Genomic DNA, 21,860 nt, shown 5'->3' on the forward strand with positions numbered 1-21,860 from the left:
GGGCTCTTATGGGCTGTGTAAACATTGAGGGCATTGTTATATATTCTTTGGACCATTTTTAACAAAATTTATGTCTCAAAATTTCTGTTGGATGCTTTTAGGGAAAAGAACACTCGTGTGGAGGGGGTGGACTCCAAGGGTGGCACGGCCCTTGTGTTTCCAGGATCGTTCTTTAAAAAATTAGAGAAAAGGTCGAACATTAGCGTAGAGAGGGGGTATTGAGGAAGGAGTAGCCCCCGTCAGATACGGAATAATTTCTGTACGTTTTGAGTTGTAACGCCACTCCTTACTTTCGGTAGAAAAAACTAGTTTTTGAGTTAGTTCTGGTCGTTTTTTAGATAATCCCAGGAAGTCCCCCCCTCTGTGGAAAAATTCCCCACGACAAACTCCTCTATATTAAGTTCTTTTCATGTAAAATTCTTTCGCCGGGAAATTACCCCCGGACAATTCCATCCCTGCTGCGAATCCTTCCCAGAAATGTTTTTGCTTACGATTCTGCCTGAAAAATATTCCTTACCATACTTTTAATTGAAGAAAGACTTATATTCATTTAGTTGCTGATCCTTTTTAGGTCATTGGAGAATATCCCTGTTTGGAAAATACCCCCCCCCCCCCTTGGAAAGTTTATCCCCCGGAAATTTCCCATGGAGAATTTCTCCTGGTGATAATTCCCCCATGGAAATTTCTCCCGTGGAAAATCCCCCCCCCAAAAAAAAAGATCCCTAGGGAATTCCAACTCTGCTGAAAACTTCCCCCTGCGAGTTCCCACAAAGTGTCTCTAAATTTACAATGGGATCAACAACGAGCAAAAAGACAAATAACAAACATTCTGTATGCAAAGTCTGGTAAATTCTCCCCATGCAAAATTTCACTTGAAAAGTTCACCCCCAGAAACTTCCATCCCAATGGGAAATTCTCCCCATAGAAAATCCATCCCCAGAACATCTCCTTTTTCCCTTGGAAAATGTCGGTATACTTCCCAATAAAAAAATACTATATGTAAACAATGGGCCAATTTCATAACTTTGGACTACAGGAACAATCCTCCCTTCTATCGAGATCTTCATAAAAGGGGAAAGGGGATTTTTATGCAAACTATTAAATGGAAAATCAGGTCTTAGCAACTGCTTTTCGGCAATATACTGTAAGAATACAAGATTAAAATGCAATTTTAGCCCCTGATTTATATTAAAATCGTTGTTTGGGATCAATTTCAAGCTGTGCTATAAATGGTCGTAAATGGCCGAAACGACTTTTGTTGGCCTGTAGTAAAATGTTTCTGTAATAATATATGTTACTCCGAACAATTTCGTACTGTCAGGAGTAATGTACTGTATTAGAAGAGAAAGAAAAACAAAGAAATGGAGATAGAAAGTGAATGAAAATGTCTTATGCAGAATTTTCATAGATAGTACTTTACGTCACCGACGATCCGCGTGTTACGCTTCGCGTAACACGCGGAAAAAAATTTTGGACATGGTACAATTTGTTTGTCTTTGGTACATTTTTCATGCAATTTGTGGTACGTGGTAACACTGTTTTGAGGTGTTGGTAACACTGGCAGTCACCTATTTTCTTTTTTCGTAAACAGACACTGCACTTCCGGCGTCAAAAGGTCGCAAAAACGTCTTTCTGTGTATCAAGCAGGGCTGCCACTCTTGAATCTTAAAATTCGGGGACATGCCTTAAAATCTCGGGGAGTTTTCGGGGACAAGTCTTCAAAATTCGGGGAATTTGGGGGGAAAAAACAAAATGGAATTTCGTTGCGAAAATTCGGGAGTCAAAATTTGTTTTAGCTTCGGTTTCAGACTCAAGTAGGGCTTGCATCCGCATAGTAAATCAAGCCTATTACAGAGTAGGTTTTAGAGCCAGAGCACGGGATTGGAAACCATAGCTGAAAACACTTATTGCTGATATTGCGGCAAAAACTTCGAAAACAAAAAAATAGTGAACACATGTGAACTGTAAATACCAGTAGCAGTTTTTCATTAAGTCATTAATCTCAGCAATGGATTAATAATATTTAAAAACAAATATTGTTTGCGGCTTCTAGATATGTAAATTAGATAGACAAAATTCACCCTATAAGTATGGGGCAACATTAAAACTTAAAACAAACAAGAACTAAATTAAACAAGTAAATTTAAACTTAAATTAAAAGGGAATTTCGACTAGAATTGACACATTATTGGTTTTTTCATTCTGGTTCTAAGGTTTTAGGTGTTTAATCCCCGGAAAATTCCCCCGCGGAAAAAACCGGAAAGGTTCCGCAAAAAATACCCCACGGAAAGTACCCCCGCCGAAAATACCCTCCGTGGAAAGTACCTCCGCCGAAAATACCATCGGAAAATACCCCCGCCTCCCCGACGGAAAATACCCCCTCGACACATACATTTTATTTGCATTGTTTGTTTCTACTATAGGCCCATTTTTTAGCACTAATATCTTATATCTAAGATCTTACATCTTTCTGCAAAGATTATCGTTTTTTAACTCATCTTTGTTCTAAGATCTTACAGCTCACTGATGTTAGCAAAAAGTCTGAAGACCACCACTGTTCTGCCATATAGAACAATGATGAGAGAAAATTGATGATATACTCATCTTTGTTCTCAGACCGCTGATCAGAGCAGAATGATGAAAGACGTTTGCATAAAACGACAAAAGATGTAAGATCTTAGTTCAAAGATTTCACTTTTAAGCGTTTTCTGACAAAAAATGTAAGATCTTAGTTCAAAGATTTCACTTTTAAGCGTTTTCTGACAAAAGATGTAAGGTCTTAGCACATTCATGAATGAAAAAATGGCCCTTATACTTTCCTTTCTTTTGGTTACCTCATAATTACTATATAATAACCGATTATCCCCCCACCCCTCCCACCAACCCTGCGTCCAACCAAGTTTCAAACATAGTACATATTGCAGTCTCATTTTTATAAACAGGGTACCAAACCAGGGCACTTTGTATCGAAGGAGTTGTCGTAGAAACTTGGAAAAGGGCTCATTCGACATCATGCCCAGCCAACACGAGAGTTTCACCTGATGCATCAGCATCGACCAATGCGTTCGCGACAACCGACAAAGCGTGGGCACAACCGAGACGTGACTGGAATCCAATTTGGTAAGGTGGAACATAGCATTTCGCGTTCAGATGGTTAATGAACAGAAGTTCAAAAAGCTTACAGAAGGTAGTAGCAACTGTTATAGGGTGGAAGAACGAATACTGGGTAGCGAGTTTACCTTTCTTTGGAATTGGAGTGAAATCTCTGATTGAGAAAGAAGACGGTACAACTCCTTGGGTAACAATCATCTGCATTAAAAGAGGAATTGGGTTTACCAGCAGCTCGCTTCCATACAGAATGTGAAGAGTGCTTATTTTATCGATGCCAGAAGATATGTAAACAATAGGCAGAGTTCACAACTTTCAGCCCTTCCCCTCAGGACTGTGGATAATTAAGCTGTCCTCAAAGACATAGTTATTAGATTTAATTAGAATAAATGGCTCTTTTGAAAGTACTAAAACAAACTTTAGCGTAAAGATTAAGGTATTGACGAGGGGGCAAACCCATTCATTTACGTAATAATTTCTTTTCGTTTTAAGTTTTAATGTTGTTCCTTACTTTCAGTTGAAAAACTTGTTTTTTTATTGAATTTCTGATTTTTTTTTTTTTAATGTTGGGACATCCGGCGCCCCCTTCGAGGAAAATACCCTTCCCCGAGGAAAAATTCCTCCATGGAAAGATCCTCCCACGTGAATCCCAACTCCCCCCCCCCCCTCCCACCAGAATAAATCCCCCTAAAAATGTCTGTATACTTCCCAATAACCAATACTATATGTAAACAATGGACAAAGTTCACAACTTTCAGCCCTTTCCCCTAGGACTGTGGATAACTAAGTTGTCCTCAAAGACATAGTTATTAGATTTAATTACAATAAATAGCTCTTTTGAAAGTACTAAAAAACTTTAGCGTAAAGATTGAGGTATTGACGAGGGGGGGGGGCAAACCCATTCATATACGTAATAATTTCTTTTCATTTTAAGTTTTAATGTTGTTCCTTACTTTCAGTTGAAAAAATTGTTTTTTTATTGAATTTCTAATCGTTTTTTTTTTTAAATGGTGGGAAATCCGGCGCCCCCTTCGTGGAAAATCCCCTTCCCCGAGGAAAAATTCCTTCACGGAAAGATCCTCCCACGTAACTCCTTTACAAAAAATTAAACAAGAAAAACGGGTTTTAATTTCTATAAAGCAGTGAATACAACACATTTAATTAAACACAAATACTCCGAATATTTTGGCCCCACATCCGGGAGCCTTTCTCAACGGAAAAAAAAATTCTTACATAAACATAAAAAACATACTAAACAAACAAAAGAAAAAATATAAATAAATAGGAAAAGAAAACTCACATATTAAATAAACAAACTCCATTCACTGCCGTATAAAATCGAATGCTTATATTGACACACCTTCTCACAGAATATAAATTGACATCTATCAAAAAATGGGAATATATTTATACTTAAACTAAAACAAAAAGGTCAGCTAACCCCCGGCCCATAACCCCTAAATAGATCTCACAGGTTCATCACCCAATGTTTGAATTATAAATTGAACAGATTCGTTTGCTTGCAAGCTTAGCTGCAGTTCGTTTACCATTCCCAATATTTAACCAAGTCTGACCTTTGTCCGCAAGGTCATCATTCGTATCCGAAGTATTATCAAAAATAACACTGGTTGAAAATTTAACCTGCTTTTTAATGAAACTAGTATTAATCTAATAGATCCTGCCATCCCCTTCATGTATATTGATATTAATATTCCCATTTATTATCTTTCTTATTTCCATAATATCCCTGAAACTTTGTAAAAGTTTTACAGACGTTAATACTATTTTTGTTTGATGAAACAAAATAATGTGATGAGGAAAATTATAAACATGTTATGTAACAGCTGACTCAAACGTTTCTGGTGTTTTGTTTTGTTTTAGAGCGCAATCTATTGCATTCTCGTGTTGCTGTAGCCTATTTTCTAAAATCTGTTGCGTTCTTCCCACATAAAATTTACCCCAAGAGCATGGAATTTTGTATACTCCCTTTTGCAAATTTCTCGGTACCTAGTCTTTCCCTTCTTTTAACAACAAGTTTATATTTTTCCCTGATTTAAGTGTTGTATTGACATTATGGTTTTTACATTATCTTCTTAAGTTTTGTGATAATATTCCGATAAAAGGCAAAGTTATGTAATTTGTTTCTTGATTTGACCCATCTTCTTCTAATATTTTTGGTTCCGTCAACTTTTTTTTCTTTTTTTCAATTATTTGAGAAATCATATTTTCCGGATAGCCATCAAGGAGGCACACTTGTGCCTCTATAAAGAGACGACCCACCACAATGTTAAGCGATTTCCGGTCCTAGCGGTCGCAGAAAGACAGCGGTAATCTCATTTTGTAGCCCAAGCTCAAACTAAGAAACGTGCAAAATTTCACCCCCTCCGACTTCATCTTCATGGGTAAAAGTGGGCCGGAAGTTTCGACCCTCCGACCACAGCCCCCCTTTAACGTCGTCCGATTTGGTTGAAATTTAGAGGTTAAGAAGCTTTCCTAGGGCAAGGGAGCTTATCCTCGAAATTTCAGCTCAATCCGATCACTCCTTCCCTGTTTTCCAAAAACCAAATATAGCCACTTAAAGTTCAAATTTTTTTTTTTTTTTTAGCCACGCCTACAGGCCACAGTTGGCAACTGATCCGGGTGAATGAGGACTCATTCGGAGCAGAATTCGACCTGTTAGGGCCTTTTCTTCTTCTAATTCACAGCAGGCGGGCTATTCAGTTGGTACTATTTAGCCCTCTTCTTTTTGCTTCACTCTGTGGGCTACAGAGCTACTGTCTTTGTTGTCTCTTATTTATTAGATATTCTCAGATATCTTTCAGTAGATCTTTTGACTCAAGGAGTTCGAACAGAACAGAAATTATTCCGTATATGAAAGGGGCTGTGCCCTCCTCAACGCCTCGCTCTTTATGCTAAAGTTTTTATTGTTTAAAAAAAGAGTTGTGAGAAAGTCAAACTTTAGCGTAAAGAGCGAGGCGTTGAGGAGGGCACAGCCCCTTTCATATACGGAATAATTTCTGTTCGTTTTAAGATTTGATGTTGCTCTTTACTTTCAGTTTAAAAAACTTTTTTTTTATTTAAAGGCTGCGAAAGCGGAGGGTTAGGGGGCGGCAGCCCCCCAACTGTGCCTCCTAATCCCTGTACGTTTTAAGGTTCGACCTTGTAACTCAGCCTCTTTAACTCTTTAGAAAACGTAGTTTTTTTCAAATATTACCTGCTAGAATATCCTTAATAAAAATTAATTCATTGGTTATGCATTCTGGTAAAATTAATTTTTATACCAAATAAACTGAATACATAACCAAACCGTTATGCACCTGGACCAGATAATTTGACGCGAGAGACGAATAAAGGTTATTGTTAGTTAGTTTACAGTAAATTGAAAACGCTAGTTTGTTATTATTTCTATGGATCCAAATATCCAGAAATGGTAACTTATTCTCTGTTTCTTTTTCAATTGTAAAAATTAATTCTCCTCCCAGATTATTTAAATGCTCCAAAAAACCTTCAATTTGTGATTCCCCGTAATTCCAAATAACTAAAATATGATCCATATATCTGCCCCAAAATTTAGGTTTTAAAAATATGTTTCTAAAGCTAATGTTTCTACATACTCTACATAAATATTTGCTAACAACGGACTCAAAGGCCCTCCCATTGCTAATCCCCTAATTTGATGGTGAGAATTATCTCTAAACGTGAAATAATTATGGTAGTATACCTGCTAGTTATTTTAACTAAATTTAATATAGTTTCCAGTTCGATTCCCGCAGATAATTCTTCTATCTCATTTTTTCATTCCTCAAGTTTTTTGGATAAAATACTAAACGATTTATCAAAAGGAATATACGTATACATGGATTTTATATCAAAACTGAACAATCTAGATTCTTCTGATATTTCTACACTTATAAGTTTATCTTTAAAAAATTCCGAGTTTTTTATATACGAATTTTGGAGATATAATAATGGTTTAAGTGTCATTGCTGCCCATTTCTCAATTTTTACCGTTGGTGAATTGGTTGTTGAAACAATAGGTCTTAAGGGGATACCTGTTTTATGTATTTTTGGCGAACCATATATTCTAGGGCTAACTGATCCCCTTGGAAAGAACTTGTAATACATTTGTGGTCTGATACTTCCATTTGTTTTAAGGTCTTCTAAATGTTCATTTGATTTTTTCACGTACAATTCAGTTGGGTCTGAGTTAAGTTTTTTATATGTTGAAGTATCATTTAGAATTGTTTCTTTTTACTATCATAATCATCTTTTTATATGATTACTACTGCATTGCTTTTATCCGCTTTCGTTATTATTAGAGAATCATCTTTTTTTAAATCTTTTAAAACTTCTATATCTTTGTTCTTAAGGTTTTCTTGATAACTACCAAAATTTGTTAAAATATTCACGATACCTAGTCTTAAGTCATCTACATTATTTATATCATTTGTAAACTTAAGAATCCCTGTCTCAATCTTTGAAATAATTTCCTTTATCGGTAGATCTTTAGAATTTAGTCTAAATTTTATACCTCTTTCAAGGATTTCCTTTCGTTCTTTGGTTAACTCCTTTTTGCTTAAATTAATCACCCCAGGGCCTGGGAAATAATTAGGCTTATACATTGATAGTTTTTGTTTTTCTTTTTCCCTTCTTAACTGCAAAAATTTTTGGTTTAGTCTTTCCCTAGATAATCTTAGACGTAACCCCTGACCCCCCCCCCCACCAGAAAAAAATCCCCCTAAAAATGCCTGTATACTTCACAATAGCCAATACTACGTGTAAACAATGGGCAAAGTTCACAACTTTCAGCCCTTCCCCCCAGGACTGGGGATAATTAAGTTGTCCTCAAAGACATAGTTATTAGGTTTTTCGACTATGCTGAAAAATTCGCTATCTCAAAATTTTGATCGGGTGACTTTGGGGAAAAAATGAGCGTTGGAGGGGGTCTAGCTGCTCTCCAATTTTTTTGGTCACTTAAAAAAGGCACTAGAGCTTTTAATTTCCGTTCAAATGAGCCCTCTTCCGATGATCTAGGACCACTGTGTCGATACGATCACCCCTGGAATAAAAACAACAAACAAACAAATAAACATGTATCCGTGATATTTCTTGTGGCAAAAAATACAAAATTCCACAGTTTTGCAAATATGAGCTTGAAACCTCTACAGTAGGGTTCTCTGATACGCTGAATCTGATGGTGTTATTTTTAGGGGGTCTTTTAGTGGGTGTTTCCCTGTTTTTCGAAAATAAGGCAAATATTCTCAGGCTCGTAACTTGTGATGGGTATGACTAAACTTTATGAAATCTATATATTTGAAATCAGCATAAAAATCTTATTGTTTTGGTGCATCTATTGGTATCAAAATTCCGTTTTTTAGAGTTTCGGTTACTATTGAGTCGGGTCGCTCCTTACCTACAGTTCGTTTCTACGAACTGTTTGACTATGCTAAAAATTCTACTCATCAAATACAGTGTTGTCAATAATACCGACACTATATTATGCGATCTTAACGTTTCTGAGCTCTTTGCCCCCTCTCTTCATTTCAGGACCACCTTGTCCTCCACGACGCGGCTAATTTTAATTTCCAAAGCTAATTGTTGATTGACGGGACCAACACACACATTCTATCATTCTCTAAAAGCAGAAAGCATTGCGGCTTTTCAAATAATTGATTGGCACTTCTTTAACATGAGAAAACTGTTCACGACTACCTTGAAAAATATTCCTCAATTACTCTATTTTTCTAACAACTTATATTTCTCCCCCCCCCCCCCAGACAAAAATGTCGTGCATTACACATCTTTTCTTCTGCTAAAAATAGCTGTTTTTGTCTTGAGGATATTCAAAATGTCACGCAAAAGCCCGCAAAATCGTGAAATATTATAATAAGGTTCAAGTGTTAATTAAGCATGGTTGTGTTCGCAAGCATTGTCGTACTACTGGTGTTGCAGAGAACATTATTTTAGTATATATTCATGGCGACCGGTAACAATTTAGCAGTAAGTGTATAGAAATAGCTTCCCAAAATAGCTCCTATGATAATCAAGAATCTTCGGATTGAACCAAGAGCGGAAGCTTGCAGTGTGGAAAGTGGTTAGCTCCCCAATATTGTTTTGGCCCTCCTCCCACCCCATACTTTGAAAATTACTTTTTTTGGTATTTTAATTGAACAAATGGCTTTTTTAGAAAATTTCATTGAGAAAAGAAAAAAGTGCCTCCTTCCTAATTTCCGTGAATTGACGCCACTGGTCCATGGTTTTTGGTTATTGATGGTTTTGATGCCCACATGACAATTTGTAGGAAAATAGACACAGCTTCATATGGTATTATTTTGGATGGGATAACTGATATTTGAATAATATCTAGAAGTAGCAGATATGCATTAGTTAATTGTTAGGGCAGAAGGCTGCTGGAAGAGTGATTGAATAATGCATTAATAATCAGGAATGATAGATTTGACAGGGATGCGAATATATTTGAGTTTTCCCATTTTTCGGGGTCTTAACCCCAATGCAATTGAAAACGTCTTGTTTGATGAAAACCTGGATGAAATCAAAATTGTTATTGAAGTTTTTATGTTGTTGGATTAGACCACTTAGCAGTTATGATGATTATGCTTTAGCGTGAACCAGTCATTACAATGAAAGTTCTGAGTTCTGAGTTCTTTATTTAACAATGAAAATCATAAACAAAAAACTAGGCTCCATGGCCGGGAAAGAACAGGGAAGAAAAAATACCTCTTTCATTTCAATGAAAGAGGTAGATTATGTCGGTGTGAGAGGTAGATTTATAGAGCATATTAGTTCTTTTCAGGATTCTGAGGAAAAAACAGGACGAATGAAGTTGTCTATTGCGGAGATCATTCAAACTTTGAAGGCATGTAGGACTCATAAAGGGATACAGATGAATTAAATTTTGGGTAATTGGTATATGAAGAGGCTCATGTATCAGAAATGTCAAATAATAAGAAACCAAATACTATCCTTCATGATGAATGCAGGTGTTTCAAAGAAGAACCAGAAATTTTGTTAGGTTTAGTGAATGGATACCTGTCCTTCAGAAGAGGATAATCATGGTCTGGTTCATTTATTTAAGAATAAGGGAAGGGATTATAATAAGCTGAAAAGGAGGAAACGAACCGAAAAAAAACAGAAGGAGAAAGGCAAAACTTTTGAAATGGGTGCTATAAAGGATGTTTAGCCAGCAGTTAGGCAAGAAAATAATTAAGGAACACAATAGCTTCAGTCCCCAGAAGCTGGCTATTTATTAAATGTAGAAGGGGAAAATACTGAGCATCATATTGATGAATCGAGACATATGTTGCCGTGTCCGATGAAGTAGAGCGAACATGAGCTAACAAAAGGCCGTATCTCGGATTAAGTTAGAAATTTGGTTAGGTAGATGAAGGGAGGGTCAGCTAGAAAGAGGTGGTATACCGGAAGTTTTGATTATGAGGTTTTCGGGTTTTTTTCCCAGTATCGGTAAGTGTCTTTTCCTTCGACTATTTGTTATCTAGTATGGCCATCTATATGCAAAACATCGATAATGATACTTCTATTAAGGACAATAGTCCTAGCGACTATAATAGTTGTAGACAGATAGCAAAGGCTGATATAAAATAGAAACACTGAGGGTTTGGGCAAAGATACACCACGTCAAATATAACCTTTATGTTACGTGTGTTGATAGAAAAATCGGGTAATAAAAAAAAAGAAGTCGTAACTTGTGTTTCTATATATAAGAAAAGCGTTCAATAATATAGATAGCGCTCTCCTTTAACAATGTCTTATAGACGTTTGCCTATGATCCGGTTGTATTCGTTTATATGTTTGTATCCACAACACTCCACCTTGTTACGAAATATATACTTTTCTTAATCCAATAGTTCTTTCAGGATAACTGTGATATCAGCAAATAAAGAAAAATCGTTTATTTTTTAAATTTTTGTCATAATATTTCTTACATTTTTTACTTCTTTAGGCTCCTCGGCCCGAAGTTGTTTTGGTACTGTCAAGAAACAGGACCTCTAGTCCCCAAGATTCTGCCTCAGATGACTTATTTACTAAGAACCCGTGTATTTCTCCCAAATTCTTTTCTGGGAGACCGCCGAAAATACTGGAAACCCAAATTGAAACAAAAGTAGGAAAAGACGGTAATTAGTGTTACTCTTATGGTGGGTGCATAATTCTAGTGATATAGAGACTTGATGTTGCAATTTGATCAAAGAGTTCATGGTACATTTGGAGTTAGTAAAGAGCAACCCTTTTCCAAAGTAACCGAAATTATAAAAACCAGAATTTTTGCTTGTTGATAATCGTAGCTGTAAAAAAATCGAACAGAGCTCAATCTATAAAAAAAAAAAAAAAAAAAAAAAAAAAAAAATCGCTTGGGCTTTTGAGGGGACAAAATCGATCATTCCAGAAGGAAGTGTTATTTTGACTATTATGTATACTTGTAGAGTTAAAAGCTTTCAGATTGGCAACCTTTTTTAAAGGAAAAATAATAGAAAGAAAGAATAGAAAGATCAAAAATAATAATTGACAATATGTCAAATCTTAGTTAGAACGCAAATTGAGAGAAATTCCGTGGAAAAATTATTTAGAACCAACGAAATAGCAAAATAACGTATTATGTCTCATTTTAATTGAAGCTAAATAACTAAATTCTATGCCGAGAGAGGAAAGTTCAGGGAACAGTAGATGGCAGTATTTTCCAATCACTTTTTGAATAGCCTTTTGATTAAACAAAAAAACTCACGAAAAGCCAATTGATATAAACTCGAAAATATGCTTTTTCCATCCAAAAGAAATAGAGGTTGGAGGGAAGGGGAACTAACTTGTTTGTACAAAACTAAGAACATTTTCATATTTTATAAAACAAAGAAAAAGTTTGTTCCTTAAACTTCATGGCTCAAAATAAGTTTTTTCCTTTAATACACATTTTAGCAAGAATAATACGACAATATCAGTTTTAAAACTCCAGTATATGAGGAGGACAGCCCCCTTCCTTTCAACCGTCAGTCAGTGGGGTTGTTTCTTTCAATAAAGATTAATTAATAACTAAAAAAATTTATTCTCTTTCTTTTAGAATACCTGAAACGAACAGAAAGTGAAATGAATAACCAAGTTTAACTTCAAATATCCAAAAATTACCAAAAATAAGTTGGACGCCCACTCTATCCCAAGCCCACTAAAAGCTAGAGCGCCATTCGCACTTCATTGAAAACAAAATATTTTTCAACAGCTTTCCTCTTTTTCATTGCAACATTAGAAAATTGAATGCTGTTCAAACCTCCAGATTTTTTTTTTTTTTTTTTTTTCATTTATGGCAGTAGCCTACATGTGAAAAAGTCGACACAGTTCAGTAGTAAAATTAAATAAATTCTCAGCAATATTTTCTTCCTTCAAAATTAGTCCTTTCAAAGATATGAAAAAACCGATTGGTGAGTCGTTTGTTGTATTAATCAATTCAAACGATCACTGTGGAAAACTAAAAAAATTCCCTAAAAAAAAAATACCAAATAACGTTTTAAAAGTTATATAAAGAACAATTTTCTATGTTTTGAATGAAATGGAATAAAAAAGGGACAAAAAAGGTGTCTTAGAATAGTGAAACTAAGTAGAAAGTCAAAAATGTTTTTATCCTAAGAAGTAGTCTGTTTCTTTCCTGTAAACTTGATTATTTTATGACAAAAACATTCGGTAAAGTGCCAATGACACCATTCTGTAGGCTGTCAATGGAGGGTGAGGGGGTTGTGGATTAAGGCCCAATCTGAATTGTGCTGATTTCTATCTATTTTAAATTTACTTTTAGGTTTAATTTATTAATTATTTGTAATTTCTCTTCGTTTTACGATTAATTTTCGCTATTCATTCTAATTTTTGCACGTTTTAAGTTTGGTTAATTATATGACTTGACATCTACTCATTATCGATTTCATTATCGTTCTACTTTTCCTTGAAAAACCTTTTTTCAAGTCAATTGTTTAAAAAGAGAACTAGGACTTTTGATTTCTCTACAATTGAGCTAAGGGTTCGGGTCCTCAGCTCATTCAGCTTCTTACCTTCCGCACGGCACAACTTGAAAAACAGGGTTGTCGGCTAGTGAAATTAAACTTCAAAAAATAGTTTTGGCAAAGGATCAGATAAGATTTAGTTTGATATCTCGTACAACCCGTTTGCTGTATCGGAAATGCATATTTGGAAAAACAACAACGAAAGCAGATTATTTATTTTTTCAGTCTAAACAGGTTTTAGCAATAAAATAATCATAGCTTCTTAACATCGTGTAAAACTTAAATTTAAAGTGATTTTAATGGCTTATTTCATCCAAGCTCATTGATTCATAACATTTGATAATGACATTTACAACTTTTTAAACAAGACAGGTTAAAAAACGGAAGAAAATTTAGACTATAATGTACATGAACAAATAAAAAGTGTGGAAGATGGAATTATATAAATTGTTTGTCCTTGTTTTTTTTTTTTTTTTTTAGTGAGAACAACATGAATCCAAAAAATTATGCGGCACATCTTTGTCACTGTTTGTGCTTTACCAGACAATCATAAGTGTTGCGCAAGGTATGTTTGGGGGGGGGGGGGTCGAGATGTCTACGATTCTTCCTGATTTCTCAAATTTCCCATGAAATATGCATTTTTTAAATACTTCTCGAAGCCGTGCCCCCCCCCCCCCCTGAACAACCCTAGTCTTCAAGGCAAATGAATTTTCTACAAAACGAGAGGTTGCCTGGTTTTCACAGAAATGAAAATAAATAATTCAAATTTTTGTTACGCAGTTTTTTTTTCAAAACACGATTTTTAGTCTTCAATTACTAAGGTGGCTGGGAGGAGGAGCATACAAAAGGGATGAATGTAAACCACCGGCTTAGAAGATTACAATGGTACCCTTGCCATGCCTGCCCACCTCCCCGCTCCAGAAATGGTGTCAGAAGGTGTCATTTCTGGTACTATCTGGGGCTTTACGATGAAATTAATAAGAGACACGTATACACAGGCAGTAGCTTAACGACCCATTGAACATCTCTCTGCGATCATACAATATCCTGTTAGTCTTGGCAGAAATAAATATTAAAACAAATGAGGAGGTGCGTGTTAACCATGCAAATAAGTGATTTTCTTTTTTTCAAGATGGGAGGGAAGTCAAAACCTGCATTTGAGAATTCTAGGCCATGACAAATCGATATGCTATCTTAGAATTTGTATTTATCGGTATTTTGACCCTCTTTGGGCAAAAATTTATGTTTTGTGGCACCAAATAGCAGAAACCCCACTTTTCTGTGGCATGATCTCTTTTGTTACTGAGAAAAGCAGTAGATAAGGTGATTTTCGCTCAAATGAGAAATCTCCCAACATTCTACGGCCACTGCTTCGATACAATCATCCCTGGAAAAAGGAGACACATCAAATTACCGATGGAAAAAAGGGATTTTCTTTATTATTCTACATGAGGGACTGTAATTCTCCCGTGTAGGGTTTTGGATCATAGTGATTCCATTGCTGCACTCTTCATTTCCACATGACATCATTTCCCAAGGGTTTTGGGCTCTTTTTCGAAATTCCCATAAATTCTTGCTTTTAAAATTAACCTAAGCAACAGTTACCACTCCTGAATCAGCTTCAAATGGCAATTTTATCTCATGAGACAGTTTTTTTTTTCCAAAGGGGTTTTTAGATTTTGGCTACTATAGGCTGTGGTTCACTCTTTACTAGGTTGCAGCTATCACTGCAATCATTATTACAAGTTTCTCTGGAAATAGGTAGAATACGCTAGATACATAAAATATATATATATATATATATATATATATATATATATATATATATATATATATATATATATATATATATATATATATATATATATATATATATATATATATATATATATATATATATATATATATATATATATATATATATATATATATATATATATATATATATATATATATATATATATATATATATATATATATATATATATATATATATATATATATATATATATATATATATATATATATATATATATATATATATATATATATATATATATATATATATATATATATATATATATATATATATATATATATATATATATATATATATATATATATATATATATATTTGTGTTAATTTGGTCTCTAATCTTCACGAGCACGTCATATCAAAGGTTTCAATACAGGTTCTAGTGGGAAATTGTCAACTAGTCAACTAGAAAATTGTCAACCTACCCTACTCTTAGAGATAGACATCCTTTTTCTGCTATCTTTGATTTCAAAGCCCCGCTCCCAGTGGCCTCAATTCCCAAAAAAATAGGGGGGGGGGGTATTTTTCAAAACTAGCGCGGTATTTTTTGTTTATTTTACAAAGAAAATACAAAGAAAAGACATTTTATAATGAAAAATACCAAAAGTTGTTTTTCAAAATTTTGGGGGAACAAAGCATATAATGGCACGTATTGCCCCCTCCCGCCAAAAAAAAAAGAAAATACCTCACTGCCCTATTCAGCTCCTAGGTGTAATTAATATCAAGCAATGTTTGCTAATGAATTCCTTGTAGTTAGTGAAATGTTTGAAATTTTGATTCCTTGATTATGATTAAAAACGAAGTTTAAAAATTAGGACCCTACTGATTGAATAACTTCAAACACTTGAAACGACATTTATATTCTCATATCTTCCATAGTAAAACGAATTTATGACCTTATCTATTATCATCATTGCTGCATTTGTGAATAAATAACTTCGCTGAAATATAATCGTGTGCTTCTGTCTCATAATGACCTAAAACTAAACAAAAAGCAGGTAGGTGTAGAGCTGAAAATAAAATTTATGCGGGGGGTAATTGCCAATCTTCACCAAGTACTGTATTAAAGTCTTCTTTTTTTTCATTACAGATATTAGTCCAACATGACCACTACGTGCAGATTTAGACTAAGCCAGATTGAGTACTTGCGTTGATAAATTTAAAGGCTTTTGTATTATATTAATAATAAAATGTAATTATACTATAATTGTGCGTACATATAATCTCAGAATAAATGTTACTATTTGCTGCCCACCTACTTTTGAACCAATCCGTATCAGCGTTGCCAAAGCGTAAAGTTTTTACTGTTTTCGGTGTAATTTAGAGGTCCTGGTACAATTTGGAACAATCAAAACCGTATTCAGGGGTGTGTGGATTTTGAACCACTCCTTCTCCCCCCCCCCCTCACAAAAAAAGAAAAATTGTCTGACTCGTAAAAATGCAAAAAAAAGAGCATACAAACAAATTTGATGAGGTTTAAAGTTCTTTTTGTACCCCCCCCCCCCCCAAAAAAAATACATTCCCCCAAAGGACAAATCATGGATGCGCCCTTTGGTACAATCGGAATTTTTTATACACAATACATATTTCCCGGACAGTTGGGTTTTACTTGATCCTTTCATACTTAGTCATTCAAGTTTTAGTTTATCGAAAATTTTCTTTTTATGGCGAATGTTTAACCTGCTAATCAGATGGTACAAATAAACGTCTCGCGGTAAAATTTTAGTCGAAAAAATAATACAGTCTATTTCAAAGCATTGGCAACGCTGCGCCGTATATAGATTCTGACTTTTCTCATTGTATTTTAGATGACAATCTTAAGGAACGCATAAGAGGTGAGCCAATACAAACAAAGATCTACAAAGATGGTGCTGGTCTTGGATTTAGTCTTGAAGGAGGAAAAGACTCACCCACTGGGGACAGGCCACTAACCATCAAAAAAATTTTTACTGGTAATTTAATTCTTATTCATTTCATTCACTAATGCCAGTTTCTGGCCATTTCAGTATTTCGACCAGTAACATTCTAATTTGGCTGGCCAGAATATGACAGACAGGCAAAACCTATAAGGTTTTAACTAGGGATATTAATGAAAAATATAGAAACCAAATTAGAAATTTACAAGTCTTTGGCAGAAATTAAGCATAAGGAGTATCTCTATAACTAAATATGACGCTAAGGCAAAACTAACCGACCCACCCTAAACCAAAGAACATTTTAATTAATTTCTGTATTTTTTAATATGTATTTTATTTGTTTGAAACCAAGTAGCTGAAACCAAGTGGGTGATTTACCTGGCAAGATGTTGCAATAAAACTTCTCGGCATATAGCCCTAACATCAGAGGCCATAATGCCGTGCAATTTGGCCAAAATAATATAAGCGGTCTATAAGAACAAAAAAATTGTTATTACTGACCCATATTTTAAAGCTTCATTTGATCAAGTTGTTTCCTCTGTGTCTTCATAAATTTATGCACACTAGTGCCTAGGTATGTTCCAACTATTGGGGGAAGATTTGGGTACTTTTCTTGGTTGGAAAGAGGCTGCCCAATGCCTAAACAAATGAAGTTTTAAGCCCAAATTTAGACTATCAGCACAAGGTTCTTCAGATAGATATAGAGAGGGGAGGAACTACCCAGAGGCACTATTGCGCCGCCGAACTCCTACTCTTTACACTAGAACCCTATTTCTCCCCGTGCTTCCAGAGCAAATGTTCTAACATCAAGGTTATGTCATAAATGTTAATTTTTGTATCACACTACATTAAGAACGGAAGGAAAAATATATTCGTATTTTCTTTGAACAACAATTTTCCGTTCAAATGATTGGAAAGTCAGTCACTAAAGAAAACAATTGCAGGTACTAGCTGACTATATTTATTGCACTCTAATATACTTTCTGTAAAGCAAAAGCCAAACTTAAACTCAAAGCGTAAAGAGTAGGGGTTTGAAAGGGTGGCAGTCACATACAGGATATTTTTGTTTTAAGTTTTACTGTATGTTTAAAGTTTTGAATTGCGGATACATTTTAAGTTTTAATCTCGATTTCTATGTAATCTCAATTAAAAAAGCTTTTTCAATAAGAATTTTGTGTACAGAAACAGTTACATTTTTTATATTAGAACAATTTTAGGTCTAAATATTATGAAATTTAGGCCTAAATATTTCAGTTCATAATAATTTGAACGTCTAAAAGATTTTCCCTGTTCTAAGAAAAAGTCCTCAACCTTGAATGCCATTTATGATTAGATGGTGGCTCTTCTTTTTTTTTTTTTTTTTTTTTTTTTTTTTTTTTTTTTTTTGTAGCTTAAAGTCTTCTGAGCCGTTTCACCTGAAAAATCCTCTTTACCCTTTATATCTATGCAAAAAACTTTCATATTTATTTATTTTTTCTTTGTAAGGTGGTGCTGCAGACAAGTGCGGAATCATTCAAGTTGGTGACCAAATTGTGGCAGTAAACGGCATCGACACGAGGAATATGTCAAGACTGGAAGCGTGGAATTTTATGAAAAAGCTGCCAGATGGTGAAGTGCAACTTACTGTAACCCAGCTACAGCGAAAACCTGCCTGTGATAGCCTTTAATGTCATTTTCATAAACAAGGCCATTTTAGAAAAGTTGCATTTAGTTGATTTTCACACTTGACCCAGTGAGCGTTTTTTGTATCCTATTTCTTGGCGAAGAAGAAGCTGAACTAAGACTTCAACATATTATAATCGTTGAGACGTGCTATGTATACCAGTGAACAACGTTATATTCTGTATTATCGATATGTGTTATTTATGAATGCTTTATTCTTAATCTTATGTGCTTTTCAGAAATGATATATATGATTAGTTACATTTATTGCAAGCTGCTGAATTACTGATTGGTTTTGTGCGACAGAATGAACCTAGAATGAATCCGAACTAGATGGTGCTTGGGTATGTCAATTTCTATACAAGTTCAAAGGGTTTTTCTTTCCCAAAAATATAAATGAAAACCTTTAAAATCTGTAATTGGAATCATTATTTCTCTTATTCTTATTTCTTTATTTTTCCTGGCAAAGAGATGTTTTACTCTTTTTATTCATATTGATGTTTTACATTTAACATCCGTTTCTTGTCTCCACTGATATATGATAATCAACTTTGTTCTGATCATTTCTTCGTCTTTTTCCCTCTGGCGAGGAAGAATAAACTGTATGAAACTAATACAACTTAAAGAAATTCTATGTAACTTAAAACATTTATCTGTAGGTATACCGGTGAAAAAGGTTATTTTCTATGTTATGGGCATATACATTCATAAACGTTTTTCGTTTGATTTTCCATGCTTCTCTTAAATGACAGATATTTTGATACAACTTTGCTTCAGATATTTCTCCTTGTTCTTTTTGGTGGACGAAATTGAAACTAAAATTGACAATACGATGGAAAACGTCTAATTTTCTGTAAGGATATGAATGCTTTCTTACATTCAATTATTTTCCCAAACAACAAATTTGATAATTCAGTCTTTGTAATAATCATTTAATTTTCTTCTTCCTGTTCAGGAAAAAATTGAACTTATCTTAACACACAAATTTTCTTTACAGTATCTGAAATGACAGTTTTATGAGCATATTATTTTGTATGTGCTTTACTTAGGTATATAAAATTCTTGTTAAATATATATACCGTAAAGATGGTAAAGAATCAAAAGTAGTCAAATATAAGTATATTATAGCTTCTACTAAAATACTATGTGGGAATTAGTTAAACCCAAAAACAGGGTCTACTTCAGACACCATTTTTATTTTTTTTTTTTTTTTTTTTTTTTGAGGAGGCAGAAAATATTCACCGATTCAAGGTAGAACCCATTGGAAAGTTATTCTAAAACTTTAGTCAATATTAACAAAGATATTAAATCTAAAACACTTAAGCAGTAACTGTTCGAGACTGAAAAACGGACATACTGCAATCGTCTCTGCATTTCTTTTTCCACCAAAACGATAAAACATAAATACACATTTTGAAAAAGTGAAATTTGAAATTCAGAATCATTTTGAACTTTCTTGCATGACTTTTAAGTATCAAAAGTTCATTTCTAGGAAGTGAACAAAACATTTTGCAAAAATCACTAGTAATTTCCATGATTACTCATCACGAAAGAGAGAGAGTGAGAGAGAGAGAGAGACACAGAGAGAGAGAGAGAGAGAGAGAGAGAGAGAGAGAGATTAGTCACTTAAAAAGTGACTAAGAGGAAGATTACAATGATAAAGATGAGGGCCAAAGTTGGCCCTCATCTTTTCTTCATTCAAAAGTGGAATAGATCCTTCTTTGCGATTCTAATGGCTCAAAGAATAAAAAGGAAATTATTTAAAATCTAAAGCTAGTTAAAATTTTGTAAAATTAAATAAATTTCCTATTTGACATTTAAAGAAAAGTACGAGCATATAGTTGATTCTATAAATCGACAGTCGAGTATCAAAAGGTCGTAGCTCCATAGTTGTAAATTTTCAGAAGAGCAAAAAAAAAACTCACAACTTTTTTATTTCCCCTCCGATAACCGCAAAACAAAAACGGATCGATATGTATTGATTTTACATATCATTTGTTTTTGTTCTACGGTTATCAGAGGGGAAATAAAAACGTTGTGAGGCTTCTTTTCTGCTCCTTTGAAAATTTACTATTATGAAGATAAGACCTTTTGATACCCGACTGAGGAAATGTACATTAGCACTTGAGGATATTTATAAAGTGGATGGAATGGAGAGTGTGTGTGCAATGGAGTCTCATTATTAGACTGTGATCTCGTATGTTTGGATATATATCTGTCCATTATTTTTCTTGCATGTTTCTTATTATTACTTTTTCTTGTTTACTATTATAATTGTAGTTTTCAAGTGTATATTATTATGCAGATCTGTATTAAAATTATATTCCAATGGTTCGTTTTATTCTTCACTAGCAATATTTAAAAAATGACTGAAATTATTACTTTAAAAGAGTAAAACCATAAGATTACGAAGATTAAGAAACTTTTCGCATGGATTTATTAATATTTATTAACTGATGCTCATAGATTTGTAAACTACATCGCCTTGAATTTTCTACTTCTACGAGATAATGAGAAAGTCTTGTGATTCTTTTCAGTTTCTGGCGCGTTTTATATCTTAACTTATATTTTATTGTTTTTATAGAGCGTGCTAGTGACTAACATAATTACGTGGAGGTCGTCGACGAGTGCTAATTTATTACACTTTGATTCTCTCAAAATAAAGTTGGAGTTTATATCGCGTAGAAGAGAAGCGTTCTGAGAAGAGCGTTGATAAATTTGAGGATGTCCCTTGAAGGAATCTCCCTAAAGTTATTTCATCATGCCGATACTGCTGCTTTGGATTGATTTATCTAGTATGAAAATATAAGCCTTGTCAATTTCAATATCTACCACACAGAGAACCTTGTTGAGCCTTTTGTCGACTTGGTATGAAGTCTGACCCTCGGGGTGATACCACATTTGGGTTTCATCAATATAATCACAAGCTATTCGGGCTATTGTAAATGGCGACAAATGGAGGAGGTGCCCAGACGTTCTTTATTTTAATCAATTTTTAGATGGAGAATGACATTTGATTATGTAAGAAAAAGCCTTTTTATGGCAAAAAATCATAAAAATGAACCGCCGTCATTTGAGGGAAAATGCAAAAAAAAAGTACTACGTGACAGTGTTGCGCAATCATTACGTAAGGTGTGTGCTATCGTTAATTTACAAGCGGGGATTCCCATGGGTTCCTGACGCAGGGTTATATAAAATTGGGTCAAGCATATTAGACTTGAGCATTTAAAACGAAATAAGTCATGTGACGCCGTTAGAGTCCAGAGGGGTGTGTCGTGACCGTATTGCGTTGGTGTGGTGGCTTAAGGGGTTGGTAGCTCCACTTGTCTAAGCATTTAAAGC

General features: G+C 34.4%; 1 protein-coding gene across 3 annotated transcripts in view; it reads left to right on the top strand.

Annotated features, from left to right (window-relative positions):
• The window catches only part of bbg (PDZ domain-containing protein big bang), a 309,605-nt gene extending 289,165 nt beyond the window's left edge, over nucleotides 1-20,440 (top strand). The window contains exons 11-13 of one of the 3 annotated variants that reach the window (XR_016143110.1): nucleotides 11,090-11,248; nucleotides 16,749-16,892; nucleotides 18,342-18,478. Coding sequence is in view for 1 of the 3 variants with exons in the window: in XM_089102679.1 (XP_088958805.1) it covers nucleotides 11,090-11,261; nucleotides 16,749-16,892; nucleotides 18,342-18,523 (498 nt within the window). In the remaining 2 variants the exon portion in view is untranslated. Of the gene's footprint in view, nucleotides 1-11,089; nucleotides 11,262-16,748; nucleotides 16,893-18,341 lie in introns of all 3 variants that reach the window. The other 2 variants (XM_089102679.1, XR_016143111.1) reach the window with 2 other exon arrangements.
• The last annotated feature ends 1,420 nt before the right edge of the window (nucleotides 20,441-21,860 follow it).

This window comes from Artemia sp. Qi Xiang Cuo, chromosome 16 (assembly GCF_049724085.1).
Source record: "Artemia sp. Qi Xiang Cuo chromosome 16, ASM4972408v1, whole genome shotgun sequence".
Taxonomy (NCBI): domain Eukaryota; kingdom Metazoa; phylum Arthropoda; class Branchiopoda; order Anostraca; family Artemiidae; genus Artemia; species Artemia sp. Qi Xiang Cuo.